The sequence below is a fragment of the Trichechus manatus genome, unplaced genomic scaffold (genome assembly GCF_000243295.1).
Source record: "Trichechus manatus latirostris isolate Lorelei unplaced genomic scaffold, TriManLat1.0 scaffold00184, whole genome shotgun sequence".
Classification (NCBI taxonomy): Eukaryota; Metazoa; Chordata; class Mammalia; order Sirenia; family Trichechidae; genus Trichechus; species Trichechus manatus.
In genome coordinates this window covers 4,611,698-4,626,919 of record NW_004444120.1, presented here as the reverse complement: position 1 = coordinate 4,626,919, position 15,222 = coordinate 4,611,698, and the positions used below count along the sequence as shown (strand labels likewise).

At 36.5% G+C, this 15,222-nt stretch overlaps 1 protein-coding gene across 1 annotated transcript in view; it reads left to right on the top strand.

The window, feature by feature from the left end:
- The window catches only part of EPS8 (EGFR pathway substrate 8, signaling adaptor), a 125,824-nt gene that overhangs the window by 37,648 nt on the left and 72,954 nt on the right, over nucleotides 1-15,222 (top strand). Inside the window, exons 2-3 of the mRNA XM_004387348.2 lie at nucleotides 8,661-8,740; nucleotides 11,080-11,147. Coding sequence (XP_004387405.1) covers nucleotides 8,682-8,740; nucleotides 11,080-11,147 — 127 coding nt within the window. The 5' untranslated portion in view covers nucleotides 8,661-8,681. The remainder of the gene's footprint in view (nucleotides 1-8,660; nucleotides 8,741-11,079; nucleotides 11,148-15,222) is intronic.

Here is a 15,222-nt window from a genome sequence, read left to right as displayed (position 1 = left end):
GACGCTGATCGCATTTGTCATAGCCAAAAATTTTTTCCCAGTCTGTAGGTTGTCTTTTTACTCTTTTGGTGAAGTCTTTTGATGAGCATAAGTTTTTGATTTTTAGGAGCCCCCAGTTATCTAGTTTCTCTTCTGGTGTTTGTGTATTGTTACTTATGGTTTGTATTCTGTTTATGCCATATATTAGGGCTCCACAACAGAATGAAATTTGAATTTAAGAGTTTCAGTCTTTCATTAGAGTTTGTTTTAGAGCATACTTTTATGCTTCCACCCAGCCAGGTTACATCAGGCCTCATGTAGTTCTTGTTTCACTTTGTAAAATATGTTGAACTGTAGTAATTTAGCATGTGGCACTACAGCCTTATTCTGGAAAAAGAATATCTAAAAATAAAAATACACCATATGAGGTCCTAATTTTCTCAGAGGCTGTTCTTTTACACTACTCAATAACACATAGTTTATTTCAGAGTCTTTTCACTTAAATTTGTAGAATATCAATGAATACCAATTCTCAAGACTTACTTACAAAACAGTAGCGATTTGAAAAAAAGTTACTGGGGAGTGAGGGTCAGGGTAGGCAGGATGGATTTCTTTACTAAAATATTATTCCTGTGAACTGAATAACACAGAAAGTTCTAGTTTCAGTCTTATCTTGGGAGAAAGTGCCCACAGTCAATATTTTTCTGTCTCTTCTGAGAATCCATATTCAGCAGCTTTTTGCTTTTGGAGAGACTTGAACTTCTGAGATAGTGTTTACTTCTTACAGTTCTGATAATTAATTTGGTTGTGTTAGCCAAGACTCTTTGTTAAGGGCTGGGATCTCTTCCATGCTGTGAATTCACTTGCTTCCTCTTTAGCTTCCTCTTTTTTTAACTCTTCTATACTCAGCACAGAACTAATGTTTAGTTCAGATATTGTCTGAGCCCCATAAAATAGGAGTTTTACAGTGAGGATTAATTGAGAGTTTCTGTTTGATCAATCTGATCTTTTCTTTGCTTTTCCATCTTTTCCGTTCAGTAAAATAAAATAAACTCCACAAAATGAATCAGTGAATGAATTAATGAATGAGGTAAAATAAACAAGTATTCCATAAAAAGAATTACAAATAATTTATGCAGATACTCTCCCCTCAGGGAGGTGGAGCATAACTCTCTACCCCTTAAGTGTGGGCTGCAAGTAGTGCCTTCCTTCCAAAGAGTACAGTTTGGGGGAGAGGTGACTTTATCTAGTGGAAAAACCTGACCAGCATTACCTCTGTCAGGTGTTCACAGTTAACATCACAGTGAGAAGTCATGCTAATGGCATGTCCTCTTGATATGATGTGATGAGAATGGCACCTTACCTCTGTGATCTTCCGCCCCCAAATCCATAACCCCAGTCTAATCATGAGAAAAACATCAGAAAAACCCCAGTTGAGAGACATCCTACAAAATTCTTGACAAGTACTTCTCAAAACTGTCAAAATCATCAAAAGCAAGGATATTCTGGGGAACGGTCATAATCTGGAGGAGCCTAAGTAGACATGAGGCCTAAATACAATGTGGTGTCCTAGATGGGATCCTGGAACAGAAAAAAGATGTTAGTCAAAAAAGAAAGGATATCTGAATGAAGTATTGACTTTAATAATATCACATCAATATTGGTTCATTACTGTGACCAAGATACCATACTAATGTAAGATGTTAACAGTAGGAGAACGGGGCATGGAGTATAAAATAACTCACAGTACTATCCTTACAACTTCTCTGTAAATCGAAAACTATTCAAAAATGAAAAGCTTATTTAAAATAAGAAATACCCCAAATAATTAATCTGCAGTTTTAAATAGCCGTCAACTTCTTGTGATGGAGTGAACGGCACTTGAAGAGCGGAGGTGGTGGTGAGAAGGTGGCCTCACCCACATCCACTGATCAGCTACGTTACAGGTGCTTAGAAACTTCCGCTGATAAAGAACATGTGCACGCAGAAATCAGCGTAGTGTAGCAGTCACATGTAAGGCTATCTGTAAATTAATCATGGAAACAGTACAATCAGAGAGAGAAAAATTTTGATAGATTTTATTCAAGCCTATGTAGAGAAGATACACATAAAAAGAAGACTCATAAATAAGTAAATATATGGAGACTTCAGTTAAAATTCCCCATATCATTTGTGAAATTTAATGGCAGACTTAACTGAGAAACAGCTCAAGATCTGATCCAGCTACCACTTCTGCCCACACCCACCCCCCGGGTCTGATTCAGTGGGGCAGGGGGCCTGGCATAGAGAGAAGCTGAGACAGTTTTTTCTCTCTCTGGATATTGTTCCCTTTCCTACCATATTTTATTTTTGTTGTAGACTTCCACTTTAATTGGAGACTTACCTCCTCCTCCCCCCTTATATATATTTAATTATAATTGAAGAAATGCAAATGATCAGGGCAAACTTATGGATATCATATGGTATTTGCATAGGTATGAAGTACTCAAAAGATTCACTTTCCTATTTATAAAATGTCTCAAATATGGCAAATATTAACCCAAGACAGTAATACAAATAAACATTTAAATATCTAACCAGTGAAAATTGATACTACTTAAAGCTAGATTCAGCATAACGAATGCATTTTCAATATTATATTTAAAAGTAATTTTTAATATGTGGGGTTTCTAGATCTGATGACCTCTTTGCATGTTTCTGCAGTTAACACTAAGTATGTTTACAAATCACTAGAGCCATTCCACAAAGTAGCACTATTGCTTTTGTGTCATCCCTTATCTATAAAGTGAACCCTGTCCCTTCCCAAAACTAGCTTTTTATTAAGCAGCTAGGTTCGTGTGTTACCACTTAGTCAAATAACCACTTTGAGACTGTCTTACCTATAAAATAGAGCTAATACCTACCTCATAAAGTTGTTCTAGATGAAATGGGATAAGGTTTGTAAAGTGTCATATGAAGTAGGTGCTCATTAAATGTAGCCTTTAAAAAAATTTTTTTTTAACTGCATTTTTTAGTGAAATGGGCCCTGGTGGTGCAGTGGTTAAGAGGTTGGCTGGTCACTAAAAGGTTAGCATTTTGAATCCACCAGCTGCTCCTTGGAAACCCTGTGGGGCGGTTCTATTCTGTCTTACAGGGTCTTTATGAGTCGGAGATTACTCGAAGGCAGCAGCAAAACAGGTTCCCTCACATTCAACAATTTCTACCCATAATGCTGAGTGACATTGGTTACATTCTTTACATTGTATCAAAGTTCTCATTACTGGTTGTGTCATAGCCAGGCTGGGTGGATAGTATTTGAACATTGAGTCATGAATACATATTCATTCATCAGTTTGAAAACTGATATCAGATGCAAGGAAAAATAAAGGAAAGAAAGGGGGATCTAAACTTTTATTTGTTTATATTTGGGAATCAAAACTTTCTAATACAAATTTAACTTGATGGTTTAGCCTTACTGTAGCCTTATTCATTTCTTCTTACAGTGAGTTTGTTACATTCTATTTACTTTCCTGAGAAAATTGCAGTGTTTAACATTTTTGGTATGCATAACTTAGATCTTAAATTTATCATTACTATCCTTATAATTGTCAAAGAATGTTATTTTCTGTAGAAAACATAAAGGAAATTATAGTAAGCATGACTTATAAAAATGTTTTCATAAGGATTTTGATACACTTATTTTAAATCAGTTGGAAACTATTATGACAGTTTTAGTTTATGATTTTAGTAGAATGAAGTAGTTAATTTAGTAGAATTAACTGAAGTTGTGAGTCTTTAAATTTAAATTGATGAAGAAAAACTGTTTAGTGTTTAAGTTGCTTTGTTTAATAGTTAATAAAAATAAACACACCCTTTTTTTCATTAAAAGTTGATGATTCTTTTAAATTATATCTATGATCTGTTAAGTATAAATTGGACATGTCTCTTAAAAGCCTAAAGGAAAAAAGGCAAACATAAACGTTCATAATTGTTTCCTTTGCAAGGTGAACATTGTAATTGCTGTCTTGAAATATTTGAAACCCTCCATATTGCTACGTGAGCATCTGTGACAAGTGAAACCATGATTGCCAAATGAAAAAGTTTCTATATTTAAAATTCAGTTTAGCAAATTGACATTTTCTATTCCCTTTTCTAATGTTCTCTTATTCTGACAGATCACTATTAAAAAACAAAACAAAACACAAACCATGCGTTTATTTGACTGTCATGAAGAATTAAAAACGAAAACGATGTGATGCTGTGGCTATCACTTTTCATTAAAACCAGCTGCTGTGGTTTTAAAATGAAAACCAGATCAAAATCAGCAGAAACCCTGGGGGGTCAATATATATATTGAATGAACCAGCTTCTTTTGAAAGAACACTTCTTTGTTCAGCTTTGGAAGAAACTTACATGTAACATCTATCCCATTTGATCTTTAACACTAGTCCTGTGAGCTGGGAAGACCAGGAATTATCTCCGTTTTACAGATGAGAAAATTGAGACAGAGGCTTGAGTGACTTGCTTAGGCCAGTTGGTGCCAGAAATAGTGTGAACTATTGACTTAACTGAATGTTGGTGTCCTAACTAATAGCTCTAGACTCATAATTCTATTCCAGGCCTCTCTCCTGCCTTGAAATTCTAGAATTGTGGTAGTGGTGTGCTCTAGCTGGATTCTGTAGGCTGTGAGAGCCAATTGTGGAATATTTAGGAATTTTATAGGCTGTTTGTTAGCTTGAAATCACTTCCAACGACTGACAGCTTGAAATCAGCCATGGTGGGAATATGAATACCACAGAAATGGGCCAACACTGCAAATCAGGGCTTGTGCGTTTGTGTGTGTTTGGTTGTGTCCAGAGAGGTAGTTTACCAGCACAACACTGATGGTATCTAAGTATAAACTGAAGAAGGACAACCAACAACAAAATCTGGAATACAACAATGTAGTAGAAGTGTAATATACTTCTATAAATTCAGTGCTTATCTCGTGTAGAGGCCAATTTTTCTTTATTTCTTAATTTAGAAATTTCCTTCTAATCAGTGTATATAAATATGGACAAGAGTATCAGGAAATCTTGAATTAAACTTGAGTATTCCAGGCAGCTCTGGTGGCACAGTGGTTAAAGAGCTCAGCTGCTAACCGGAAGATCAGTGGTTTGAACCCACCGGCTGCTCCGTGGGAGAAAGATGTGACGGTCTGCTTCCGTAAAGATTTACAGCCTTAGAAACCCTGCGAGGCAATTCTCCTCTGTCCTGTAGAGTTGCTGTGAGTCGGAAGTGACTCTGTGGCAGGGGTTTTTGGTTTTTATTCCAAGGACCTTTATAAATCCTGTCTGAAAGAACTAAGTCAAGTCCCAGCCCTTCCAAAGAGCTATGACAGTCTGCATGGCTTTTCCGTTTTTGAACCTGTAGTGGATTTAAAGTAGAGCCACATACTTTGGGACTTAGTTATTTACAGTTGGTCCAATATGAATTAATTTTGTATCTTTATGAATACAGTAAACTCATTGAAGAGTAGGCTGTGGACTTCCCTTCCTTCTTTCCTTTGCATAAAATGTTTAATGAATACGTGGTACTATTTATGCCTGGTTCTATTCTTGACATCATTGATGTCATTGCTGATGTCAGAAGGATCTTGGCTGAAAGCAGAGAATACCATAAAGATGATTACCTGTGTTTAATTGACTATGCAGATGCATTCAACTGTGTGGATCATAAGAAATTATGGATAACATTGGGAAGAATGAGAATTCTGGAACACTTAATTGTGCTCACGAGGAACCTGTACATAGCCCAAGAGGCAGTCATTTGAACAGAACAAGGGGTATACTGTGTGGTTTAAAATCAGAAAAGGTATGTGTCAGGGTTATGTCTTTTCACCATACTTATTCAGTCTACATGCTGAGCAAATTATCTGATAAACTGGAGTATATGAAGAAGAATGTGGCATTAGGGTCAAAGGAAGACTCATTAACAGCCAGCAATATGCAGATGATACAACCTTGCTTGCTTAACGTAAAGAGGACTTGAAATGTGTACTGATGAAGATCAAAAACTACAGCTTTCAGTGTGGGTTACACCTCCGCATAAAGAAGACAAAAATCACCACAACTGGACAAATTAGCAACATCATAATAAATGGAGAAAATGTTGAAGTTGTCAAGGATTTCATTTTACTTGGATCCACAGTCAACGCCCATGGAAGCAGCAGCCAAGAAATCAAAGGACTTATTGCATTGGGCAGATCTGCTGCAAAAGACCTCTTTGAAGTGTTAAAAAGCAAAGATGTCACCTTGAAGACTAAGATATGCCTGACCCAAGCCATGGTATTTTCATTTGGCTCGTATGCGTGCGAAACTTGGACAGTGAATAAGGAAGACTGAAGAAGAATTGACGCCTTTGAATTGTGGTGTTGGTGAAGAAATTGAATATGCCATAGATTTCCAGAGGAATAAACAAATCTGCCTTGGAAGAAGTGCAGCCAGAATGCTGCTTAGAAGCAAGGATGGTGAGACTTTGTCTCACGTACTTTGGTCGTGTTATCAGGAGGCACCAGTCCCTGGAGAAGGACATCATGCTTGGTAAAGTAGAGGATCAGCGAAAAAGAGTAAGACCCTCAAAAAGACGAATTGACATAGCGGCTGCAATGATGGGTTTAAACACAGCAAGGATTGCGATGATGGTGCAAAACTGGGCAAGTGTTTCATTGTGTTGTACGCAGGGTTGCTGTGAGTCAGAACCAACTCGATGGCACCTAACAACAGCTGTTCTTGTAACATAAGATTCTAACAGTCATCAAACAGAAGTCCCTGTCCTTATGGAGCTTAAAGTCTAGTGAAAAGTTAGGAATTAATTTAAAAAAAATGAAAAATTATAACTGTATTAAGTACTTTGGAAAAGAGTTTATAGTGCTAAGAGTATCTGATGGTGGGATTTTACCTATTCAGGGAGGTCAGTAAAAGGTTCCCTGAGAACTTGGTGATTAAACTGAGATCTGAACAATGAGAAATAATTAACTTGAAGTTACTAGATCTCAATATCATTTCTTTTTGTAGACCTTGTCTGCACTACCAATCTGAACTGTTTCCCTATTGTGTGCTCCCATGTCACCTTGAATGTCCCTTTGTAGCAGTAACCACAAATTATAATTTATATGTAATTGTTAAGTTTCTGTTCTTCCTTCTAGACTGTTGGCCCCGTAACTAGGACAATATATGTGTTGTTTACCTTGGTAGTCCCAGTAGCTATCATAGTGCACAGCACATAATATTTACTCAGTAGTTGTTAATGCTTCTACCCTCTTCCTGTTAGTCTCTGTAATACTGGGATATGCCCTGCCAGTTATTGGGAGGACAAAAAAAGAAACAAACCCAAGCCTGTCTTTGCTGTTGAGTTGCTTCTGACTCATAGCCGCCTTACAGGACAGAGTAGAACTGCCCTGTAAGGTTTCCAAGGAGTGGCTTGCGGATTCAGACTGCCCACCTTTTGGTTAACAGCCAAGCTCTTAACCGCTACACCACCAGGGCTCCACTGAGAGGACATAGTAATTGCTTCGTGTTTTGTGTCACAGAACTGAATCTTCTTTTTCTGACTTTTGTCTTTTCACATATTTATATTACTATGTCCTCTCAATAGTAATGTAAATAAATACATGAAAAGGCAAAAGTCAGAAAAATAAGACAAGATCCAGTTCTGTGACACAGGACATAGAAAGAAATCAAGTGTAGCAAAACACAAAGAAATCAAGTGTAACAGTGTTGCCTAGGAAAAGAAAGAAAGAAAAAGCCCTTGAATTTGACATTGTCAGCAGTTTGAACCTACCAGCCCCACTGTGGGAGAGAAAACCTGGCAATCTGCTCCCTAAAATTACAGCCTGGGAAACCCTATCGGGCAATTCTACCTACTATGTTCTGTGGACTTACTGTGAGTCTGAAATGACTCATCAGCACCTGACAACAACTCATTTGTACTCATTCATTTTGCTCATAGAAAATTAGTGAAGTAGATTATAAAAATGTTTTCTGAAGTTAACTACCTGATGTTAATTTTTTTCTTGTGAAAAATAAAAGGAATGTGTAAATGAACACTTTATTGAAAAGAGATTTATCCAAGAGTGTATGGATAGCATATTTACAAATACACTTTGAAAGAAGCAAGAAAGGGAAGAAGGAAGTAAGAAAGGAGGAAATAAGGAAAGAAAACTACATGCAGACAAAAGACTGGAAGGAAATTGACAGGACTTTTAAATTCCTATCTTTAAATGGTAGGGCCCTGGGTGATATTTTCCCCTTTTGTACTTTATTTCTCTAGTTTTTTTAACTTAATGTGTCTGTATTACTTTTATAATGGAAAAGTAGACAAAATAACATTTCTTAAGGCTGACAATTGATTATGAGTTTGGACAGAATATGGAATTGTGCCTGTATATTTAGAAGATTCAGGACTGTATTTTAGATTTTTCTTTTACTTACCTAAATCTGGTTATAATTTTAGTATATTAATGTTAAATGCCTGTTGGATCTTTGTGTATATGTGTACCTATACCTTTGGAACCTGAGCTCTTTGAGGGTGGAGAAGTTTGTGTCTCTGTCTCAGCCGTCATCACTCCCAGCAGTAACATATTTGTTGAATGAATAACTCTGGGAACCTGAGGTGTCATGGGCTTTTTACTGCCTTCAGTCTGAGTGCCTTTCGTTTTTCAGAACACAGACACAGAAGCCACGATGAACGGTCACATTTCTAATCATCCCAGTGGTTTTGGAATGTACTCATCTCAAATGAAGTAAGTTGAAAGGTTTATACTTAATTTGTTTTGGGGGGGATTAGATTTGGTGGTTTTAATTGTTTTATATTTTTAATGAAAAGATTAGTGTCATTTCTTTGTGTAGTTCGTTTCTCAGTAATACATAATTTCTTTGTAACACTACTGTATGTTATCATTAAAGGTTTACTGTGTCTGGTAAGAATGAGATAGTTAAGTAGTTGTCAACCCCAGTGATAACGATTTCATAGTTGGAAAACGTTTCATTCTGGTATATTACATATTACTGCTTTCCAGAATTACATGTATACTTCAGATCTTTCTGTTTCCCTGTAGCATTCTATTATTTTCATTCATAAAATATCAGCATTTTAGGAATTTAAATGTTATCTTGGCCAAGCTATGAAGCTATTTACCAGTGTGTAAAAAAAAGTTAAGACCAGGCGAGCAGTACAATTCCTGGGTGTCACTTGAAATCACAACCCTGATTTAAGTGGCTGTCGCCTTATATATTGTGGTTAATGTTGTTATTCTATATTGGCCATTGTGATATATAGTTCACCCTTCATTTTTCAGAACCAGATTGTTCCCATTACAAAGAGTTAGCTTTGTCTTTTCTCTTTACAGAGGTTTTCGCGTATCTCTTTAGTGTTGGTTGTGAAGAACCAACGGGGAAGAGCGTCAGGTGCCAGCTCAGTCTTGTCTGTTAGTTGTTCAAGCTGGAAAATCTGGCCATTATCCTCAATTCTTCCTTTTTCCTTAAAACAAACATCCATTGATTCATTAATTTATACTAATTTACTCTGTTAAAGAGCTCTTGTTTCCATCCCTGCCTTCTGTAGCTCTATTTGTGACTTTTAGCTCCTTCCTGAATTTCTCCATCACCTTCCTGTCAGGTTACCTTCCCATCAATTCCTGGATTATCTTCTTTAAAAATTTTTTCCGATCATGTCACTTCCTTGTATAAAAATATTTACTGTAGCCAGAGGATAAACAATAAATTCTTCAGCATGACATATGAACTCTTTCTCTATCTGCCTTCAACTTAATTTTCTATCCATTTATTGGTTCTGGGCAGGTCACATTACAGGCACTGTCCGGTTACGAACGAGATTCATTCCTGAGTGTCTTTAAGCTAAAATTTGTAGGCAGTCGAAACAGGTGCGTGTAGTTCTTGTTTAGCCTTGCTTTAATGCACGAAGAGGCTCAAAGCCTGTTAAATGATTTAGAAGCTGCACATGCAGCCAGCGAAGGTGATTGTGATGAGGAATTTGTTGCAAGTAGGGGTTGGTTCACTTGTTTCAAAGTGAGGGCAAATTTACATAACATTAAAGGGCAAGTAGGAGTTGTCCTTAAAATGGGTGTCAGTAACCTGGTGGAGAAGTGCTTAAGAGCTACAGCTGCTAACCAAAAGGTCGACAGTTCAAATCCACCAAGCGTTTGTGGGAAACTCTATGGGGCAGAGTTTTTCTGTCTTGTAGGGCGGCTATGAGTCAGAATCTACTTGACGGCAATGGGTTTGGTTTTTTTAATTTAAAAACTGGGAACTACCTATAGATGCATTTTCCCTCAGACGCCATGCTGTTTCTTGAATTTATGCCAGTTCCATTCACCTTTTCCTCGCTTAATTATCCACCTGTCTGTTGAATTTCTTTTCATTCTTTTAGATACTGCTTGAACGTTAACTTGGTGGTAAAGCCTTCTTGGATATCCTAATAAAAAGAATTCTTTTTTCATCTTCCATGATGTAGCTATTAGTTTTACTCACATATCAAATTCTGCTCTATTTCACTTAATTGTCCTATTCACAATACCCTGCCTTCCGTTCTCTCCAATCTTCTAGAATTTTGGGCTTAATAAATGTTTGCTGAATAAATGAACAAAATTCAAATAACACATTAGTAACAGGAGGCTAGGTAGACAGTAAAGCAGGTCAAAATCCCAAAAGTGTGTTTAGATTACTATATTTTAAGTATCTGTGAAAATACTTTGTATTCCATTATAGCTTGAATTATTAAGAGGTGTATAACTGGATTACTGGTCAGAACTCTACTCAGTATGGCAAACAAACTCTTCTAAGATAATTTAAATATTGGTGAATCCTCTTGGCTCCAGTTCTTACTTGGCATTTGAAAGGAAGCTGGGATTTGCATCAGATTTGGTCCTCATTGGGATAGCATGGTTTATACATTCTATTTGTTTGACCACTCACCAGAGTGGGAGTTGACTCATTTTGGCAAGCCCAGTCACATGGTGATTATGGTGCATTGGAATTTTTATTTTATAATTTTGAATCTATTTGCTTACTGTGAACTTTAACCTACACAATGACCTTTTTTTTTTTTTTTTTTTAATTACAGTGGCTACGGATTACCCACTTTTTCCCAAATGGACAGAGAACACAGTTCAAGTGCAAAGGCCCTTTATGGTATGTTTGGTTATTTGATGGGATATAATTCTGTTTTTAAGGCACTTTTTACTAATTACTTTTTCAGAGTGAGAGTTTGAACCCATACTGTGTTTATATTCTTTGGATTAAAGTAGTGATAGGTTTTTTTTCAAAAAACTGTAACAAATTTGTGACCTCTGTTTTCTGTAATACATTTAAAACTACAAAAGAAATGTCTTACATCACTGTATAAGGAATCTTTTGCATGGCATCAGTGCCTTATCTGGATTTTTTCCTCTGTTTATTTTTGATTTGTTCGTTGATCTTCATGACTGACTCAATTATGTGCTGACAGTTGACATAACTTCTTCCTTATAGACTTGAACTTTTTGGGTAGCGTTGCAGTAAGACTAACAGCCCTTGCATAATTTCTTTACTGCACTGCAAAAATACCAAGCTTTCTCCCCAATTCTGCCGTAACTGCCAGTGCCCTGTCTATATTGCTTCATGTACACATAATATTTTTTAAACTTCAAATATAAAAATAAGTCTTAAAAGAAGTTGAGGATTCTTGAAATATGCCACATATATTTAGGAAATCCTTTGTTTTTCCAGGGTCTGCATGGTCTTTATTATGTTTTAATAATAAAAGAGCCAGAATAGTATTATGGTTAAGAGCAAAACCTCTGGAACCAGACTTCCTGAGTTCAGACTCAGTTGCACCACTTAATAGCTGAATGATGTTGGGCAGATTACTTCATCATCTGTATTTCATTTTGCTACTTATCTGTATAATGGGAATACCTCATAGGGTTGATACGAGAATTAAATGAGTTAATTCATGTACAATGCTTAGAACAGTGCCTGCGTATATTTGCTATTATTGTTGTCATTGTTTTTGTTATTAGTATTATTATTACTATTATTATCTACTATAGGAACCAACAGAATTCTCTAAAATTGTCAAATTCTTTTTTGTAATATATTCTCTAAATCTGTAACTTCTTGTCTGTGGTAAGAGTGAACAATTTTAAGATTTTGTGATTCTTTTACTGCCTATATAGTCAGTGAATAATGTTTGTAACTCAAATCATGAATTCATAAAATGGATTTAAAACCATACAAGGATATGTTTTCTTAATGGCCTCATCAGTCTGATTAGCCTGTCGGTTTCAGTTTTCTTGAGTACTATATTGGGATATTTTTTACCAAGGCCTAGTAGTTATGAATTGTGAATCTAGAGAATTTATTCAACAAATATTTATTTTGTGATTAATGTGCGCTGAGACATGTTACAGTAATATATGGTCCCTGACTTTAAGGAACTTGCAATTTAGAGAGTGACTTAAAGGTAACTTAAAAGGGAAATTGGTTTTTGTAAGAATAAAGTCATTCTTTCAGTCTTTCATTTCTAGACAAATCATCTAGTAAGTGCTGCTATGTCTTAAGTCATAATCTTCATAGTCTTTATTTCCATGTCCTTTATTCATTTCGGAGATGAATAAGTGATGGTCATTGCTTGTATAGCATTGGTGAGGTAGACTAGACTAGATATAATAAAGGGCAAACTGTGCTTGGATGGCTATGTGTACAGGATGCCTTCGGGGTGCCCAGTTCTTCTGAGTGGGCGGATGGTCAGAGGGATTTCATAGAGGAGATGAGCCATGAGCTAATCTCTGAAAGGTAAGTAGGTGTTCTCTAGGCATTTGGGGGGCAGGGGGACACTATGAATGATGATATGAAACCCAAGTCCTTTGAAGGTGCAAATGGTTAACCTGCTCAACTGCTAACCAAAAGATTGGAGATTTGGGTTCACCCAGAGTTGCCTCAGAAGGAAGCCCTGATGATCTGGTTCTAAAAAATCAGCCATTGAAAACCGTATAGAGTGCAGTTCTACTCTGACACACATGGGGTCACCATGAGTCGGAATCGACTCAACAGCAGTTGGTTTTTGGTATAAGCGCTATGAAGGTGGGCCGTATTTGTCTTGTTCACTTTAGTATGTCCTGTGCCTAGCACAGTGTCTAATGTAAAATTTATGCTCAGTAAATACTTGTAGAATGAATATAATGAATTAACAAACTGCAGGCTGTTTGGCGTTAGCTGGAGTGTTGTTGGTGCTGTGTGCCGTCCAGTTAATTCTCACTCATAGTGATATACTATAGAACAGAGTAGAACTGCCCCAAAGGGTTTCCTAGGCTGTAATCTTTATGGAAGCAGACTGCCACGTCTTTCTCCTATGGAGCGGCTAGTAACAAGATGGGAAATAAGGCTGGAAGAGTAAACATGGACCATATTAGGAAGAATCATAACCAAGGGATTTGGACATTGTTTGTAGGCAACGAACAGCCATTGTAGTATTTTAGCCAGGGAAGTAATAAGGCCAAATTTGTCTTGGGTCCCTCTGGTAGTAGTATTGAGGCTGAATTTGATGAGTATGAATGGAGATAGGTGAATCAGAGGTCTAAGTAAGAGTCCTAAGAGTTTGGTTAAGGAGAAAAAGTGTTCATCCTCTCACAAACACCACAGATCTGAAACTGTGTTCAGAGATCTAAGGAAGTACTAAGGGGTAGAAAGTAGGACTCACCTACGTATTTTAATGACTGTTTTGTGTTAGGAGCAGCTTCATAAAATGGTAGATGTAAGGATTGAAAATCTTTAGCTTTTAAGCACTGAATTTTTATTTCCCTCTTTTTACGTATGAAATAAACCAAGGCTGCTTTTTAAGATTAGGTGATCTGTCAGAGTTGCACAATTTAAAAATCTTGCTGGTAAGAAAATACTGACAATTCACTTTGTGTAGTGTGATAAAAATGACCCATGTGTATGTAAAGCAGGCTATAAAGAGAGGGATAGGGCAAATTCAAGAGGTATTTCCTGAGGAAGGAAACAAGCTTAGCAATAATACTAGGTTTAGAAGTAAGATGCTTTTAAGTTCCTTGAGGTTACAGATAATGTGCCATTCCTTTTTATACCTAATATCCACTTCCCCAACACAGTGTGCACCCACAGTGCCTTCCCTTTAACATGATGGATAGATGGATAAATGACAATGGAGTAATACTATTATATTTTGAACGAACCTTTGCAATAAATAAATTCTAGTTGAAGTCTTAACTGTATTTACTTAACATTGGGAGCATTTAGCCTCCCAGACTACATGATTTTAATTTTCTCTTTGTAACTTGAAAGTTGGTGAAGAAGATATTTGTAGTGTCCTTGATTTCTTCACAATTTTATGCATTTTCTCTAAAATTTCTCCTTTCACAGATATTAAAGTAGTTGAGTAAAACTCACAGAATTAAATTGCCTTTCTGGGTGGTATATGCACCTCTTTGGAATATGAGAATACTATTAAGAGCACCAGAATGTGAGTTTTCACAATAATGGCCGCTGGTTTTTACACACTAACCACGTACCAGGGCCTGTATTAGGAGTTTTATGTAGCTTGTCTTTTTTGTGAGAACACTTTCAGATCTGAGAACATACATGCCACTCATATTGGTTCGTGCACTCAGAGAGGTGGCATGGGGCATGGGTTTGGAGACCAAAGTATCTATAGCCAACTTGTGGCTCTTCCGCCAACTGGCTGCTATTTTGAGCAAATGATTTAAGCTATTGACCCCAGTTTCCTTGTTTGTAAAATAGAATTGATAATAATATTGTGAAAAGTTTATATGAGAAAATCGGAGTATAGAACCTGTCATCGGGGTGGGGAGGGGTACAGGAAAGTCACTTTTTGTCCTGGGTCCTAAGGTTCAGCAAGTGCCTCACATTTAGTATTTTGACGTTAACTCCAAATGATGTTATACATGTAGTCACAGTGATACTTTGACAGGATCAAGACATAACTTTCTTTATATATTTTTAAACTAATGTTCCAGATACCACTTCCTATAGGGCACTAGAAATATATATATAAAAATATATACACACAAACAAATACCATAAATGTATTGTGAATTACACATTTATATGACAATGAATTTGCTTTCTTAGGGGTATTATTAATTTTAATTTATTCAAGGAAAAACAAGATATGCTGTAGTTTTAATAACCCTATTTTGTAATTTCTTCATTGTTGTAAAAAAATTCCAAAGCCAGCACCCAAGGG